This window comes from Osmia bicornis, chromosome 4 (genome assembly GCF_907164935.1).
Source record: "Osmia bicornis bicornis chromosome 4, iOsmBic2.1, whole genome shotgun sequence".
NCBI classification, from domain to species: Eukaryota; Metazoa; Arthropoda; class Insecta; order Hymenoptera; family Megachilidae; genus Osmia; species Osmia bicornis.
Window position 1 is genome coordinate 10,284,749 of NC_060219.1, and position 13,615 is coordinate 10,298,363.

The 13,615-nt window shown below is 30.1% G+C and overlaps 4 protein-coding genes across 9 annotated transcripts; 2 read left to right on the plus strand and 2 right to left on the minus strand.

The window, feature by feature from the left end:
* The first annotated feature begins 1,680 nt into the window (after nt 1-1,680).
* Nucleotides 1,681-5,895, plus strand: LOC114877293 (presenilins-associated rhomboid-like protein, mitochondrial). Of its 6 annotated transcripts, XR_003789543.2 has the most exons (10): nt 1,777-1,873; nt 2,067-2,207; nt 2,292-2,460; nt 2,606-2,707; nt 2,783-2,948; nt 3,022-3,242; nt 3,308-3,409; nt 3,481-3,578; nt 3,641-3,813; nt 5,878-5,895. XR_003789543.2 is itself a non-coding variant. In XM_029189696.2 (9 exons), exons 2-9 carry the CDS (start codon nt 2,161-2,163, stop codon nt 3,735-3,737), a joined length of 1,002 nt encoding a protein of 333 aa, XP_029045529.2. In that variant the 5' UTR covers nt 1,681-1,770; nt 2,067-2,160; the 3' UTR covers nt 3,738-4,100. The 6 variants fall into 6 exon arrangements, 5 of the variants coding, with proteins under 5 accessions (XP_029045529.2, XP_046141279.1, XP_046141278.1 ...); XM_029189696.2 differs by lacking the exons at nt 1,777-1,873; nt 5,878-5,895 and adding an exon at nt 1,681-1,770 and having other exon boundaries at nt 3,641-4,100; XM_046285323.1 differs by lacking the exons at nt 1,777-1,873; nt 5,878-5,895 and adding an exon at nt 1,703-1,770 and having other exon boundaries at nt 2,063-2,207; nt 3,641-4,100.
* On the minus strand, nt 3,898-5,553 carry LOC123987710 (S-formylglutathione hydrolase). Its single transcript, XM_046285324.1, has 5 exons — nt 5,333-5,553; nt 5,030-5,100; nt 4,582-4,959; nt 4,282-4,507; nt 3,898-4,217 (listed from the first exon to the last, which is right to left on the minus strand). The coding sequence occupies exons 1-5, from the start codon at nt 5,411-5,413 to the stop codon at nt 4,035-4,037; spliced, it is 939 nt and encodes a 312-aa protein (XP_046141280.1). The 5' UTR covers nt 5,414-5,553; the 3' UTR covers nt 3,898-4,034.
* Nucleotides 5,617-9,629, minus strand: LOC114876271 (coiled-coil domain-containing protein 39). Its single transcript, XM_046285325.1, has 11 exons — nt 9,417-9,629; nt 8,779-9,204; nt 8,488-8,709; nt 8,185-8,376; nt 7,886-8,101; nt 7,424-7,807; nt 7,101-7,355; nt 6,528-7,007; nt 6,235-6,447; nt 5,866-6,157; nt 5,617-5,778 (listed from the first exon to the last, which is right to left on the minus strand). Exons 1-11 carry the CDS (start codon nt 9,519-9,521, stop codon nt 5,681-5,683), a joined length of 2,883 nt encoding a protein of 960 aa, XP_046141281.1. The 5' UTR covers nt 9,522-9,629; the 3' UTR covers nt 5,617-5,680.
* LOC114875848 (peptidyl-prolyl cis-trans isomerase NIMA-interacting 1-like) lies at nt 5,940-12,144 on the plus strand. The gene is made up of 4 exons (XM_029186616.2): nt 5,940-6,024; nt 9,698-9,921; nt 10,281-10,529; nt 10,640-12,144. Exons 2-4 carry the CDS (start codon nt 9,867-9,869, stop codon nt 10,858-10,860), a joined length of 525 nt encoding a protein of 174 aa, XP_029042449.1. The 5' UTR covers nt 5,940-6,024; nt 9,698-9,866; the 3' UTR covers nt 10,861-12,144.
* The last annotated feature ends 1,471 nt before the right edge of the window (nt 12,145-13,615 follow it).

The following is a 13,615-nucleotide window of genomic DNA, read 5'->3' on the forward strand; positions in this document are numbered from 1 at the left end:
AAACATTGTTAATCCTATAATAATAAAATACAAAGTATTCCTCTCAGGCACAACAGATGTACCCCGTTCGAAAGTGATTCTTGATTGATTCAACGTACCATATAGAAGAGAATGACAGGAATTCGAGCAGCTAACGAGCGAAATATAATCCATAGAAAATATGTAGGGTGCAAAACATTGGCAGATTGAAAAATCTGTGGACCGCGAGACAGCCGGTCGAGAAATTCGAGAGGGAAACGCGCACGGTCCACGGATCGAAAGCGGACTCCTCCTCGATCTATATATCGCCGTCATCTCGTCCGAGGGCGATCGGTTACCTCAGCTGCGGTAGCAGCTGACGAACCTTCTGCCGTGCCACCTTCGTCGTAAATATCCACCGGTAGATATTTTCTGTAGGACAGGTGCTTACAATCTGCTTCAGCGACAGCCGGCCTTCGTGACGATTTCGTTGCTACGCCCGAATCATCATCGAACGATTTCAATCAACATGGACCAATGAACCTATATAATTGTTTTTATTATCAGCTTCGATGCAAGTGAAAAAAGAAAGATTCTTAAATGTCCTTAATAATATGGAAATCAACGTACCTCTTGACGAACTGTTAAGTAAAAGTAATAATATTGAATAGAAACGGGAAAAGGAAGATTGCGAAAGATTCAGTATAGCTGTTGATTCCACGATCTCTGTAGACCGATCGTTTCCCATACATAAATAACGCCTCGCCTACACCCACCGTATCCTATGCTCCCATTATATCGTATTATATCAACTACCCATTATCCAAGTAGTATTCTTGTTGCTTCATCTCGTCTCGAGATATCCTCGGCAGCAGTAGACGGACAACAGTCATGGTGGATTGTTCATCTGTAAACGAAGAAAAATAAGAATTGGTAATAATGAAATTTTGTATTTTTACTTCACGAATGAAGAGAAATATGTTAACAAAATGATTGAACCTGAAAGAATTTTTGAAGAAGCAATAAGTGCCCTCTCGGAAGGAAGTAAGGAACCGGAAATGGGAACTTGAATTTGGCCCCTTTTTCTTCGTGCACAGTACCGTGAACGGATCGCACGAATTAACATTTTGATTCCGTGGGGTCGTTATAATTTATAATTAAGACCACGGGCTAATTGCAGTCAAGCGCAGGTCTACAGCAACATTGAATAATTAAAGGATCCTTCGTATCCCGGACCAACGTATTGAACAGAGTTTATGTTGGTTGATGACGGAATTAAACTTTGCTTACCTTTTTCCATAGTATTTCATTTCTTCTACCTGTTAAATGTTCTTTATCAGTATCATGTTTCAAATATTGACATTAAAACGAATTTAGTATGTTTAAAGTAATAAAACTAATAAGAATCGATACATTACCGATTTTGATAACACAACTGTTTCAAGGTAGAACTACCAGCACCATCTAATGGCGATATATTTAGCGCGTCATTTTTACAGCATTTAAAAATGGTTCAAGGTCATATCTTTTTCTTAACTTTCTTACTTTTAATACGCTAAATACATTATTTGACGAATCAACGAATCAAAGAAATCATACATGTACTATTGAAAAAAATGGGTATGATTGCCATAGCAACCGCGTTCTTTACATACAAACCTAACTTTACCTGTGGGTTGTCTGAGAACCCTACATACAGACCTAACTTTACCTGTGGGTTGTCTGAGAACCCTGAAATCGTAACCCTTAGAGAACAAAGTATATCTGGTCGTTTCGTATCTCTAGTCACTGGTCACTGTATACAGTGCAATCGTAAGTTAAACAATTAATTGAAACAGCTGCGTTTGTTTTTAAATATAATCGTATAATCTTTTACAAATACAGCAAAATTAACATATTTAATATCATGATATACGTATGTACAGATAAAAATGATTAAAGTTATATTTCATTCGATTTAACTATTTATTTCTTCGTAACTAGCCTATACTTTGATTATTATTATACATTGTATTTTATTAATTTACAATAAGCATTGCGCTATAAAGTTTACACTAGTTAATTATTTTTTTCTAAAACACTATATTTGTTTATTACTTTACAGACAGGAGCACAACTTCATGTATTTATTATGGTCTAAAGTTTTGTGAAATTAAGGTACAATTAATGACGTTTTCCTGAAGTTTTTAAATTATTTTTATTATGGCTCTCAGACCATTTTTACACTTAGGTGATAATGTATATAAATGGTAAGTGATTTAATAGCTTACCATATGTGATATCAATTCAGGAATAATATCAATTTATGTACTTATGTTCTTATACTTTTACAGCGTTTTTACATTTGTACAGCTTAAACCTAAAATATATGTGGCTCAAAAATATGCACAAATTAGGAATTTCAGTAAGCTAAGGGACAAAACAAGATTATCGAAAAACTTTCAGAAACATAAAAATGGACATGTTGTCAAAATATGGAAACCACTTACCTTTACAGTTATGGTAAGTAAAAGGGAATCAAAGTAATCTATATTAATATACATATGTAAAGAGCACATAAGGTATTCAAGAATTTACTTATATTAAATTAATCTGAGCATAATCCATTTTTGTTACATTGTAAGTTTCACTGTTTTCATCAACCCAGTTTAGTGGAGCAACATTTATTGGTGCTGTCATTTGGGAATATGAGAGTATCAGAGAACGAACCCATAGGATGATCAGAAATTACAGACAATGGGGAATACATGTTCGTATAATGAAGCAAATGTTAAGTATATAAAAGATGTTTATTAAACATTATTAAAAGCTCAATTACGTTTAGAAAACAGGATGGAGACGAGAAATGGAGGTTTGGTGGAATAGTTTGTCAGAAGGAGAAAAGATATTTTTTCCTATATGTTTTTTGAATGTCATAGTGTTTTTATCATGGCATGTACCGGCATTTCGAGTAACGATGAATCGATATTTTTGTAGTAATCCTGCATCTAGTAAGTCGTATATTTTATCATATTTCTATAATATAATTATAGATAAATATTGAATTTTTTATTTTTGATCAAGGTGTCTTATGTTGGCCATTACTTCTATCTACATTTTCTCACTTTTCTGTTCTTCATTTAATGGCCAACATGTATGTATTATACAACTTCTCTACTATTGCTGTAAAGAAATTGGGTAAAGAGCAGTTTGTGGCACTTTATTTAACTAGTGGAGTGGTAGCTAGTTTTTCAAGTTATTTGTACAAAGTTATGATTGGTTTACAAAATCCTTCGTTAGGAGCTGTGAGTATAATTATTAATTAATTATTAATATTATTAATACTAATGATAATTAATATGTAATTTAGTCAGGAGCAGTAATGGGCATTCTTGGATATGTTTGTACTGAATTTCCAAATACATACCTCTCTATTATTTTTCTTCCTATGATTAAATTTACAGCAAGTACGGTAGGTTGATTAATCGTATTTAATAAGATTGAATATATGAATTAAATTGTAATAAAAACATTAATAATTAGGCCATTAAAACAATGATGGGAGTAGATACATTGGGATGCCTCTTACGTTGGCAGCGTCTCGATCATGCAGCTCATTTGGGTGGAGTAATATTTGGGATGTAAGTATGTTTATGTGAAACCTACGAAAATCCGCATATTTTTTTCTTTTTATTTATCGTAGATTTTGGCAAGTATGGGGTAATGCTAATATATGGCAAAAACGCGAACCAGTATTAATGTTTTGGCATCAACTTCGTGATCAATCAAAATCTCGTTAAAACTACTTTGTTATTCAATTGATGTTATTGTATCAATTTTATCGAAGATTTAAAGAATCGGGGAAAATCAATTAAAGTAAGTATAAATTATATAAGAAAAAAATAAATTTGTCTTTCATAAATATTTAAATAATAAAAAGAGAAACAACAGAACGATTGCTTAATATTTCATAGCATCAGTTTATTTAAATCGAGTTAAATATTTTTGTACCCTCATTAATATGATTATTTTCATTATATAAAGTGTTATTAAAAATTTGTTTTTAATATACAAAAAATAGAAGAACATACATTAAATTAACTTTTAAGGTATTTTACATGATGCTTAATATGATCTTCAATAAATGTAGCTATGAAAAAATACCCGTGATCGTAGCCTTCTTGAAACCTAAGAACCAATGATAATCCAGCATCTTTTGCAACGGCCAACAAATTCTCTGGTAATAGTTTGCCATCTTTCCAAAACTCGTCTTCTTTTCCCTAAAATTATGTGATACAAATTTTATTATACGTTTTTCCTTTATGTGTAATCGTGATAACGTACCTGATCAACCAAAATATCCAAAGGAGGGCCATTATACTTTTTAGCCAGTTCAGTAGCATCCCAGTCTTTCCATGCAACATTAGTTTCTGTTCCACCAAAGTAACCAGAAAAAGCTTTCTTACCCCATGAGCATAAGATTGGGTTGCTTATGGGTGCAAATGCAGAAACAGTCTTATACAAACCAGGATTTTTTAAAGCACATATCAAAGCTCCATGTCCACCCATACTATGAACAGAAATATTTTTATATTTGCAGCAATGAACTAATCTTATATCCTAAATTACATTCTTCTAGTTTACCTGTGTCCCATTATAGATTGTTTATGCGGTAAAACGGGAAATTTTTCATTAATCAGAGCCAGTAATTCTTTAGTAACATAGCTATACATTCTATAATTTTTATTCCATGGTTCCTTTGTTGCATCAACATAAAAACCAGCACCACTTCCAAAATCCCAGTCATCATCTTCCCCAGGTATATTAAGATTACGAGGACTTGTATCAGGTGCAACTAAAATTACTCCATGCTCAGAAGCATATTTTTGTGCACCTGCTTTTTGAATAAAATTTGCTTCTGTACATGTTAGACCAGATAACCAGTAGATAACAGGAACAGGCCCTTCTTCCACTTGGGGTGGAAGAAATATTCCAAAATTCATTTTACATCTCAATTCATAGCTGTTATAAAAGAACAAATTAATACAATTTCTACATTTTTGATTTATGGATACAAATTTATATACTGTACCTCTCGTGCGAATAGACTTTTTGCCATCCTCCAAAGCATTTATTACTCGAAACTTCGGTAATGTCAGGCATCTGAAATTATTTCGTGATACTAAAAGAATTCAAAGTATACTTTTTTCTCAAATTTATTTTATGTTCTCGCTATTGTAAGGTTAGATGCTCTTTACAGAAAAGCATTTAAAATAACATGATACATGTGATTAAGTTTGGATTAATAAAAAGAAATACGTAATTAACGTGATTAAAATCATATAGAAACAAACATTTTATATTATGTATATACTTTGAATAACGTATTATATACCTTGTATCGCGTGAAATTACAGACGTTCAATCTTTTGTAACAAAAGTTTAGTTTAGCTACGTGGATGATTCTTACTACCATAAATGGTGATAACAGTTCTTTTTAATTTCAACTATCAATACACAACTTTGTGTTACAAGTTCTTTGATAACGATAATATATATGTAACCTTACAGTGATTAGGAGGTTTCGATAAATACCGTTTAAATTGTATGGAACTTAAAAAAAAAAAGATGTTAAAAATGTTAAATGTCTGTTGGTATTATATACAATTTTTTCATTTTTTTATTTTTTGCAGACGAATACAATGAATAAAAAATATATTTGTATGTAATATATTACAAAAAATTAAAAAGTTCTTTTTGTTGATTGCGTTTGTAGAGAATGTTTCACGCATTGCTGTTTGTGCCTTATACTTTGTTTCGACGAATTAGTTGCTGAAGCAGCTGAAATAATTGCCATATGAATAAATAATATGTTATATAATAAAAATATTTAGAATTTAATAGTATTTATGTATAATATAGGTATACTTTCAAACTCAGGTTCTATGTTGACAACATGTCCAATACTTCCTCTTGATGATCCACAAATACTTCCACGATTTGTACTTTTTGGCACACATACCACTGAGTTTGCACTACTATGACATTGACTTGATACTGGTGACTGATTAAGTATTGGAACAGAAGGTAATTCTATATTTTTAACTGCTAAAAGTTTCTTGATATAAGCTTCAGTTTCTATATGATGAATTGTAAATTCTGCAATGTCTTGTAAAACAATAGAATTTTGTTCCTGAAGTTCACGTAGTTGTACCTCTTTCTAAGAAATATAAATAGAAACAAGTTAATTAATTGTACATTATTCTTTCTATAAAATATTTTATATAAATTACAAACCTCTTGTATAATTAATGTTTTGTTTCCAGTATTCATAAAAATTTTTTGAATACCTTTCTTAGCATTCTGCAAATTTTTATCAGCTCTAGATATTTTTTCCTTTTGTTCTTGGATCTGTTGTTTTAAGTTAGTTAAATATTGATTTTTATTTTCTTTATACTCTTGAGTTTCTTCTATATCTTTAAGAATTTTTGCATAATCCTCTTGCATTTTCTATTGAAATTATTATTTTAGAAGCTAATATAGTTTTTACCTTTGAAAAAAATGATTAAACTATACATGATATAGAATACCTGCATATCTTCAGTTAAAGATTGTAATTGTTCTTGTTTTTGTTTTAAGTCTTTCTCTGCATTTTGGAGTTCATTATCTAACTTTTTGTGTTCTTCTGTTTCAGATTTATCCTCCTCTACATTCAAAGTAGCTTTATATTTGTCATTACAAGCATTTACTATTCTTAATGTATTTTCCATAGCTTGTATTTCTTGTTCAGTTTTTCTTATTGTTTCATCTAATTTATCACCTTCTTCTTGTAAAAGGTATTTTTCTTGTGCATTTTGGATCTTCAGATGGGTAGTATTTACTGGGGTACCATCAGTGTTAGTACCTAACATAGCTACATAGTTATCATATCTTGCCTGTAACTGTTTTATTCGTATGTTTCGTTCGGCAATAGCAGATCTTAATTCCGAACATTCGCTACTAGCAACTCTTTTCTGAATTACTAGTGATTCTTTCTGTATTGCAATTTCTGCTTTGCGCTCCCGTACCGCCTAAATAATTATAATATAATCGTGAAATAAAAGTTTAAATAGTTCTGTACGTTCATCTGCAGTAAATTAACAATTATTTTATTAATAACTTACAGCTTCTAATTCAAGCTGATGTCTTTCCAAGTCATATACATTGTTTCCAAGATTAGATATTGTCTTCTCCATTTGTGATACCTTAAGTCTTAACATACTCTCTTCTACTTGTTTCTCTTCATAACGATTTTGAGCGGATTTTAGTTCTTTTTCTCCAGCATTCATAAGAAGAACAAGATCTTGTCTTTTATTTTTTAAAGACTCCAATTCATTGTTGTCATTTGCTAAATTATTTGACATTTTTCTCATCTCATCCTATATAACAAAGATAATAAGGATACATTTAACATATATTTTAAGTGATTTGTTTAAAAATGACTTACTTCTAAACTTGTAATTTGTTTCTGTAGTAACTTGGATATTTTCATTTTCTCCTTTAAGACATTTTGTAGCTCTTCAATATTTTGCTGCTTTCTTTCTACCTCAGTCTTATCATACTCATTGCCTCTTAATCTGTCTAATTTCATCTCAGCTTTTTGTAATTCGAATTCAACCATATATAATGCTTCTTTCTTTTCCTCGAATACTTGTTCATCCTTAGTATATAATTTGTTTAAATATTCGAATTTTTTAAGCTCCTTCTGATATTGCATCTTTAGAATTTTATTCTCGTTCTCTAAATCTTTTATTTGATTAATTACACGTAAATTTCCTGCTTGTAAACGATTTATTTCTTTCGTTATCTTGGACTTCTTTTTTTCTTGCTCCTACATCAATTTTTTGTATTATTTCGTCTGTTATAAATGTGTTACTATAATAATTATGAATGATATTTGAACGATTACCGCGATCATATTCTCCACTTCCTTTGCTTTTTCTTCTATACCTGTTTTCTGATTGTCAATACTATGTAATTTTTTAGTTAAATCAGACACTTGTTTATTCACGTATTCCAGTTTCGTGTATTTTTTTTGAATTTGTGATTCTTTATGTTTTATATCTGCTTGCATTTGTTGCATATGCTGAGTTAATTTCTTCGCGTTATTGTTGTGTATAATTAACTGAAATTTAAAGGAACAGAAAAGTCAGGAAAAGAGAAATTATTAATGTATCTTTAATAACATTACTTGGTCTATATTCTTACTTGGTTTTCATATGTACCAAACGTTTCTTTCAATTTTTGTTGTTCCTCTTTCATTCTAAAAAGATCTTTCTCCAATTTTTTAATTGATTCTTCAATTTGTTTATTATTTTCGTTTTGTTCTTTTAAAAACTGTTCTGATTCTTCAAGTACTTTTTTTTTACCCTGTGTAATCTCGTGTAATGTTTCAATTTCCTACATAACAAATTTTGTACTGATTACAATGTAATATAATATGTACTAGTTTCAAAACTATTGCAAAGATTGTAAAAAGTATCTATAGTAGATTTGAAATAAACTTCATACTTGAATAGAATTTTTAATATCATTATTTCTTTGCTGTAACATAGTTACACTCTCACTCCATTGATTAAAAATCTGTTGATATTCTATTAATGTTTGATCATACAATGTCGATGTTTTACTAAGAATAATATTCATCTCTTGGGCCTCATTAGTTATTTTAATGATCGTGTCACGATACGACTGTAATTCCGTGCTAAGTTTCTGCCTTTTTAGTTCTAGTTCCTGAATTAATAATAATTGTATTATTTTCTATAAACTAATACTATTAGATTTATTTTATTCTTTATTTACTTTGTACTCTTTTAAATCTTCCTTTATATATTGTTCTATTAATTGATTATTATCTTCATTCTGACTTAACATTTCCTCCAGTTCTCGTAATCCCTTTTCGTCATATTTAATTGTTTCCTTAGAACTTTCTATTTTTTTCGTCATTTTTTCCAATTCTGTTTCAATATTTGATACTGTCTCATTCACCGATTTCCATTCTTTCTCAAAGTTTCGCGCTTCTTGACGAAGGTTGGATTCAGTGCTACAACTCAGGCGGTAATGATGATCTTCGTTTTCAAGTTGTACCGAATGAGTATTTATAATATTTTGATTCATATCTTGTTCCGTCATTAAATTATTGATACGTTTTTCCATCATTTTGATTCGTTCCTCTGTGGTTTGCAGTTTCGTGGTCAAGTTTACTTTTAATTTGATTTTTCTTTCAATCTTTTTATTTATAAAAATGAATTAATTATTAAGAAATATTAACAGTAACTGCTATATTTTTGTAAAATACTATCATATAAACTACTATAATTTAAATTTACGCATGCTACTGTGCAAAAGTTTACTACTTAAAAAAAAAAGAAGTGCGTAACGTAAAAAATTGACGTGCGTGAAATGAATGAAACTAGCGCAAACCGAATGAATTGCATTACTTCTTCTTCTATTTGTTTATTCTCTTCGTTTGCTACCGGTATTCGAAATCCATCTTGCCATCCTAACGCGGTCAAAACTTCGTCAATATTAATATTCATGGTCATACTTTGATTTTATCCTTTTATAAAGTGGTTTTTTGTAAAATAATTAGGTATATATCACAAAGCTTTAATATACAAAGGAAACATGTGTATTTTGCTGTCATAGCAACGGTACATATCGACAACAACAGTATTTAAATCGTAGAGTAGTCTGCTCTCATTTTATACTGTTTTTACAGGTTCATTTGCTTACATAGGGACTGGTAAAACAGGTGCGATTATTATACCTGCTGTGCTCTCTGGGGGTGTCTAAAACCCCATAAATCATGACTCAAAAATGAAGGCATGTCCAGTCTTTCGCATCTGTAGTCACTGCATGAGACAAGAGTAGAAAAATATTGGATAACAATGGCGGACGAAGAATTACCATCGGGTTGGGAAAAACGTTTAAGTAGATCTACCGGTATGAAGGTTTATTTGCGGTAGTTAACTAATAACTTAGAAATATTTGCATATAATTATTTCTTTTCGTCATTATTATTTTTCTATATAAATTATAGATTGTTCGCTGGGTAGTTAGTTTTGAACGTAGGGCCGGCATTTTTCTGTTGAATTGACACTGCCTTCAAAAAATTTTATAATTATAAATGTAATTGCAAAGGAATTACATTATTTGTTTGATTATTTGTTCCCAAATCCTTATCTTTTATATTTTACGCAAATCTCTGAAACTAAGGTGACATTAAATATAATGAAAATTGTGTTGATCTAGGATGTTGAGCAGTAACAAAATTGTTCGGTACATTTTATATTTTTTTACAGGACAACATTATTATTTAAATATTTATACTAAAGAAAGTCAATGGGATAGGCCAGATAAACCTGCTGGAAATAATCCATCTGGAAATAATTCATCTGGAAATAATCCATCTGGAAATAATAAAAGAGATAGCCCAGAAGAAGTGCAGTGTTCTCACTTATTAGTAAAACATTCAGGTTCTCGTCGACCGTCTTCTTGGCGGGAAGAAAAGATTACAAGATCAAAGGAAGAAGCTCTTGAACTTATCAAATGTAAGACCAATGAATATATTTTTTGTCTACATATAACTTTGTTACAGTGTCTTTCATTATACAGAGTATGATTGCCTAAAAAATTTATATATTTGTGTTCATAAACTTAGCTTACAGAGAGCAAATTGTATCTGGAAAAGCAACATTTGCTGAACTTGCTTCAAAGTACAGCGATTGTAGTTCAGCTAAGCGAGGTGGAGACTTGGGACCATTTAATAGAGGTGCAATGCAGAAGCCTTTTGAACAAGCAGCATTTGCTCTTAAAGTTGGTGAATTATCTTCACCAGTTCACACAGATAGTGGTATCCATATCATTCAGCGAACAGCATAAAAGATTAATCCTCAATAAAGTATTAAATTTATTAAAAAAATTTCTTCAGTTGTGCTGATATGTTCATAATATTAGAAAATTTTCATAATTGCATTCAAAATCATGTATATTTAATTATGCAGAGAACAGTTTTTTGTGCATGGATAAGATGTATGTAAATATCTTTTTTTTTAAATTCAATATCCAATTATATATTTATGTCTTCCAGTTGATGCTTAACTGAAGTAGTATGTTGCACTTACAACTATTTTACAAATTTTTCATTGTGTGCATTTTCATGTGATGAAAGCAAAACAGATATCTAAATATAACATAAAGTAAAATAGACAGACTGTATGCACACAATTAACAATATTCTCTATTCATATTTGCTAACCTTACATTCCTTAAATATTAGATAAGTTTCACATGGTATTAACAATACTCTCTAGTTTTTTTTGATTTGCTTATTCGAATATTTATTAAAAAGATAACAATAAGTACGAAAGATGAATTTTGTTACTTGTATTGCAATAAAAAAAGAAATTGAGCAATTGATGCTTAAATTAGTACATCAATTAAAATGGATTTAACAGTAATAAAATAAATCATATATATATACATATGTGTAACCATGAAGTTTTTGCTCAAAAACTAATGATCATTGAACATAATAATTTAAACTTTATTTATGTTTAGCTGGAATAAACTGTGTTGTAAACATGCCGCTAGGAAAAGTACAATTATTTGAGATTATTACAGCTTATATTAATAATATGACATTACCTTGACTATTCATCAATTTTATTTTAATAGAAATAAATGTTTGCTTCAAACATAAAAAAAGAAACTTTTTCAGAAATCATTCATGTTTTCAATATTCTTCAATTTTTCTAGTCTATGCTTATGGTAATCTATGTTTCTGAAGACTGTGAATATTTATGTGAAAACATATGTGTTAGAGTTGTAATAATTATTTCTTATCATCCAGTTTGCAGTGTATCTAACTTAATCAATATGTATATACAATATGTATGTATGAAATAATTTCTCTTACAAAAAAAAATGTATTACAATTAAATGCGATAATAATTTGCATCCAAATGCATTTGTCTACATTAAAAAATTACAATGTTTAAGCCACATTGCAACATTGATTTTAATTTTAAACGTTTCTGAGATACGTTTTTGTTAAAATCATCGTTTACGAATGAACTACTATATTTGTGACGATCATTTGTAAAATAATGAATACTGTAACAGTTTCGATGCAAACTATTTAATAAGAAATTATTTGTTAATGTACGTGTTCTACACATGATCTATTATTTATGTACGAACGTCCTACACCCAGAGGAAGTCCGCGATTCAATCACTTCCCTTTCAGTTGGGTACCCTACATGAAACCTCTTTTAAATTATTATATAATCAAAAGTATGAACGTATATTCTCTTGTACAGGGGGTCAGCATATGATTGGCATAATGTTCTCTCGGACATTGCACATCTACACGTCGTACTTACGTTAAATATAAACGATTATCGCGGTTTAGTAGGTCAGCTTAAATAGCATACAAAGAAATTGATGCTTTCGAAGGTCTGAGGTTGATTTAGCATTTTTTATTGTTAAAAATGTATTTACATACATACACGATCTATCGTGTTTACCTATAAAACTGATTTCATCGCATGTTCATCGTTAGACCGAATATATTTGCTAACCTTGAGATAAATAGTTAGTAATAATTGGCGGAATCATGCAATTTTTAGCGGTCGCTTTAACGAGCTTGTCAAATTATTACCATCAATAAATTGGTCACGATACCTAAATCCTGCGAATCATATGGCACGCAATTTCCGAATGATTTTAATCGTGAGAATTATTCTTTTTTTTGAGTTTTGTTATTTTAATCGCGCGCTCGCAAAAAAAGAGGAAATTCTGAAATACGATATGGTTCTGACGCAGAAGCGTAAATGCGTATGAAACTTAATTGGTTGCTTCATTAAATTCACCGTATTACGAGGTATGTTAAAGCTTATATTGTATAAACTTTAATAATTATCATCAACCGGTTTTGTTAGTTACCCAGGTATTATAAAATTATTAATATGCACCATTATGGGGAGATGAACATCTAATTTTAAAATCTTACCCTTACCTATACATATATTGTACGATAGTTTATGGAAACATAAAAGAGTAAAAATTGGCTCTGTAGATACAAGTAATGATTAATATTATTCATTTTTGTTTCTTCTATGAAATTCTTTTTTTACAAAGTTACCAGACGATTTGTGTTTTAATTGTGATGATCCTTTCGAACGTAAGCATGGGATAATTATCTCTTCTTAATTATTTACACTTACTTATCGCTACATCCAGAAATTGACGTAAATGATTTCATAACTTGAGTTTGAGACTGCTATTTGGTTTTATGATAATTCTTTTTTATTTCAATTTTTTTGTTTAGATTTTGACCAGTGTTTATGAATTTCAAACTGAAAAGTTACAAAAAAAAAGTGGTAACGTTTTGAATCCTATGAAATAGGACTTGCGTCCCCAGGAATTATCATTCATTGGAAAAACGTTTCGCTTCCGGGTTAATTAGGTATTATCTTCATGTAGAAAATTAACTTTTCACCAGTAGGCATTGTACTAGGAGGATCTGTTTAATTAAAAAAATTGTACTCTCTTCCGGTCCACGTGCAGATTCTGATAACAAATTGAAAAAGAAATATTTTTTCTATTTTCATGATACATAGTACTGTTATCTTCA

Bases quoted from the DNA above. Each gene is read 5' to 3' on its own strand.
- LOC114877293 (XM_029189696.2), top strand. From the start codon at position 2,161: ATGGCTCTCAGACCATTTTTACACTTAGGTGATAATGTATATAAATG. The intron at 2,208-2,291 runs GTAAGTGATTTA...ATACTTTTACAG, and splicing joins GGTGATAATGTATATAAATG to CGTTTTTACATTTGTACAGC. The intron at 3,579-3,640 runs GTAAGTATGTTT...TATTTATCGTAG, and splicing joins GGTGGAGTAATATTTGGGAT to ATTTTGGCAAGTATGGGGTA.
- LOC123987710 (XM_046285324.1), bottom strand. From the start codon at position 5,413: ATGGTAGTAAGAATCATCCACGTAGCTAAACTAAACTTTTGTTACAAA. The intron at 4,960-5,029 runs GTACAGTATATA...CTTTTATAACAG, and splicing joins AAAGTCTATTCGCACGAGAG to CTATGAATTGAGATGTAAAA. The intron at 4,508-4,581 runs GTAAACTAGAAG...TTCTGTTCATAG, and splicing joins CAATCTATAATGGGACACAG to TATGGGTGGACATGGAGCTT.
- LOC114876271 (XM_046285325.1), bottom strand. From the start codon at position 9,521: ATGACCATGAATATTAATATTGACGAAGTTTTGACCGCGTTAGGATGG. The intron at 8,710-8,778 runs GTAAATAAAGAA...TTATTAATTCAG, and splicing joins AAGATTTAAAAGAGTACAAA to GAACTAGAACTAAAAAGGCA. The intron at 6,158-6,234 runs GTTTGTAATTTA...TATATTTCTTAG, and splicing joins AAACATTAATTATACAAGAG to AAAGAGGTACAACTACGTGA.
- LOC114875848 (XM_029186616.2), top strand. From the start codon at position 9,867: ATGGCGGACGAAGAATTACCATCGGGTTGGGAAAAACGTTTAAGTAGA. The intron at 9,922-10,280 runs GTATGAAGGTTT...ATTTTTTTACAG, and splicing joins ACGTTTAAGTAGATCTACCG to GACAACATTATTATTTAAAT. The intron at 10,530-10,639 runs GTAAGACCAATG...TCATAAACTTAG, and splicing joins AGCTCTTGAACTTATCAAAT to CTTACAGAGAGCAAATTGTA.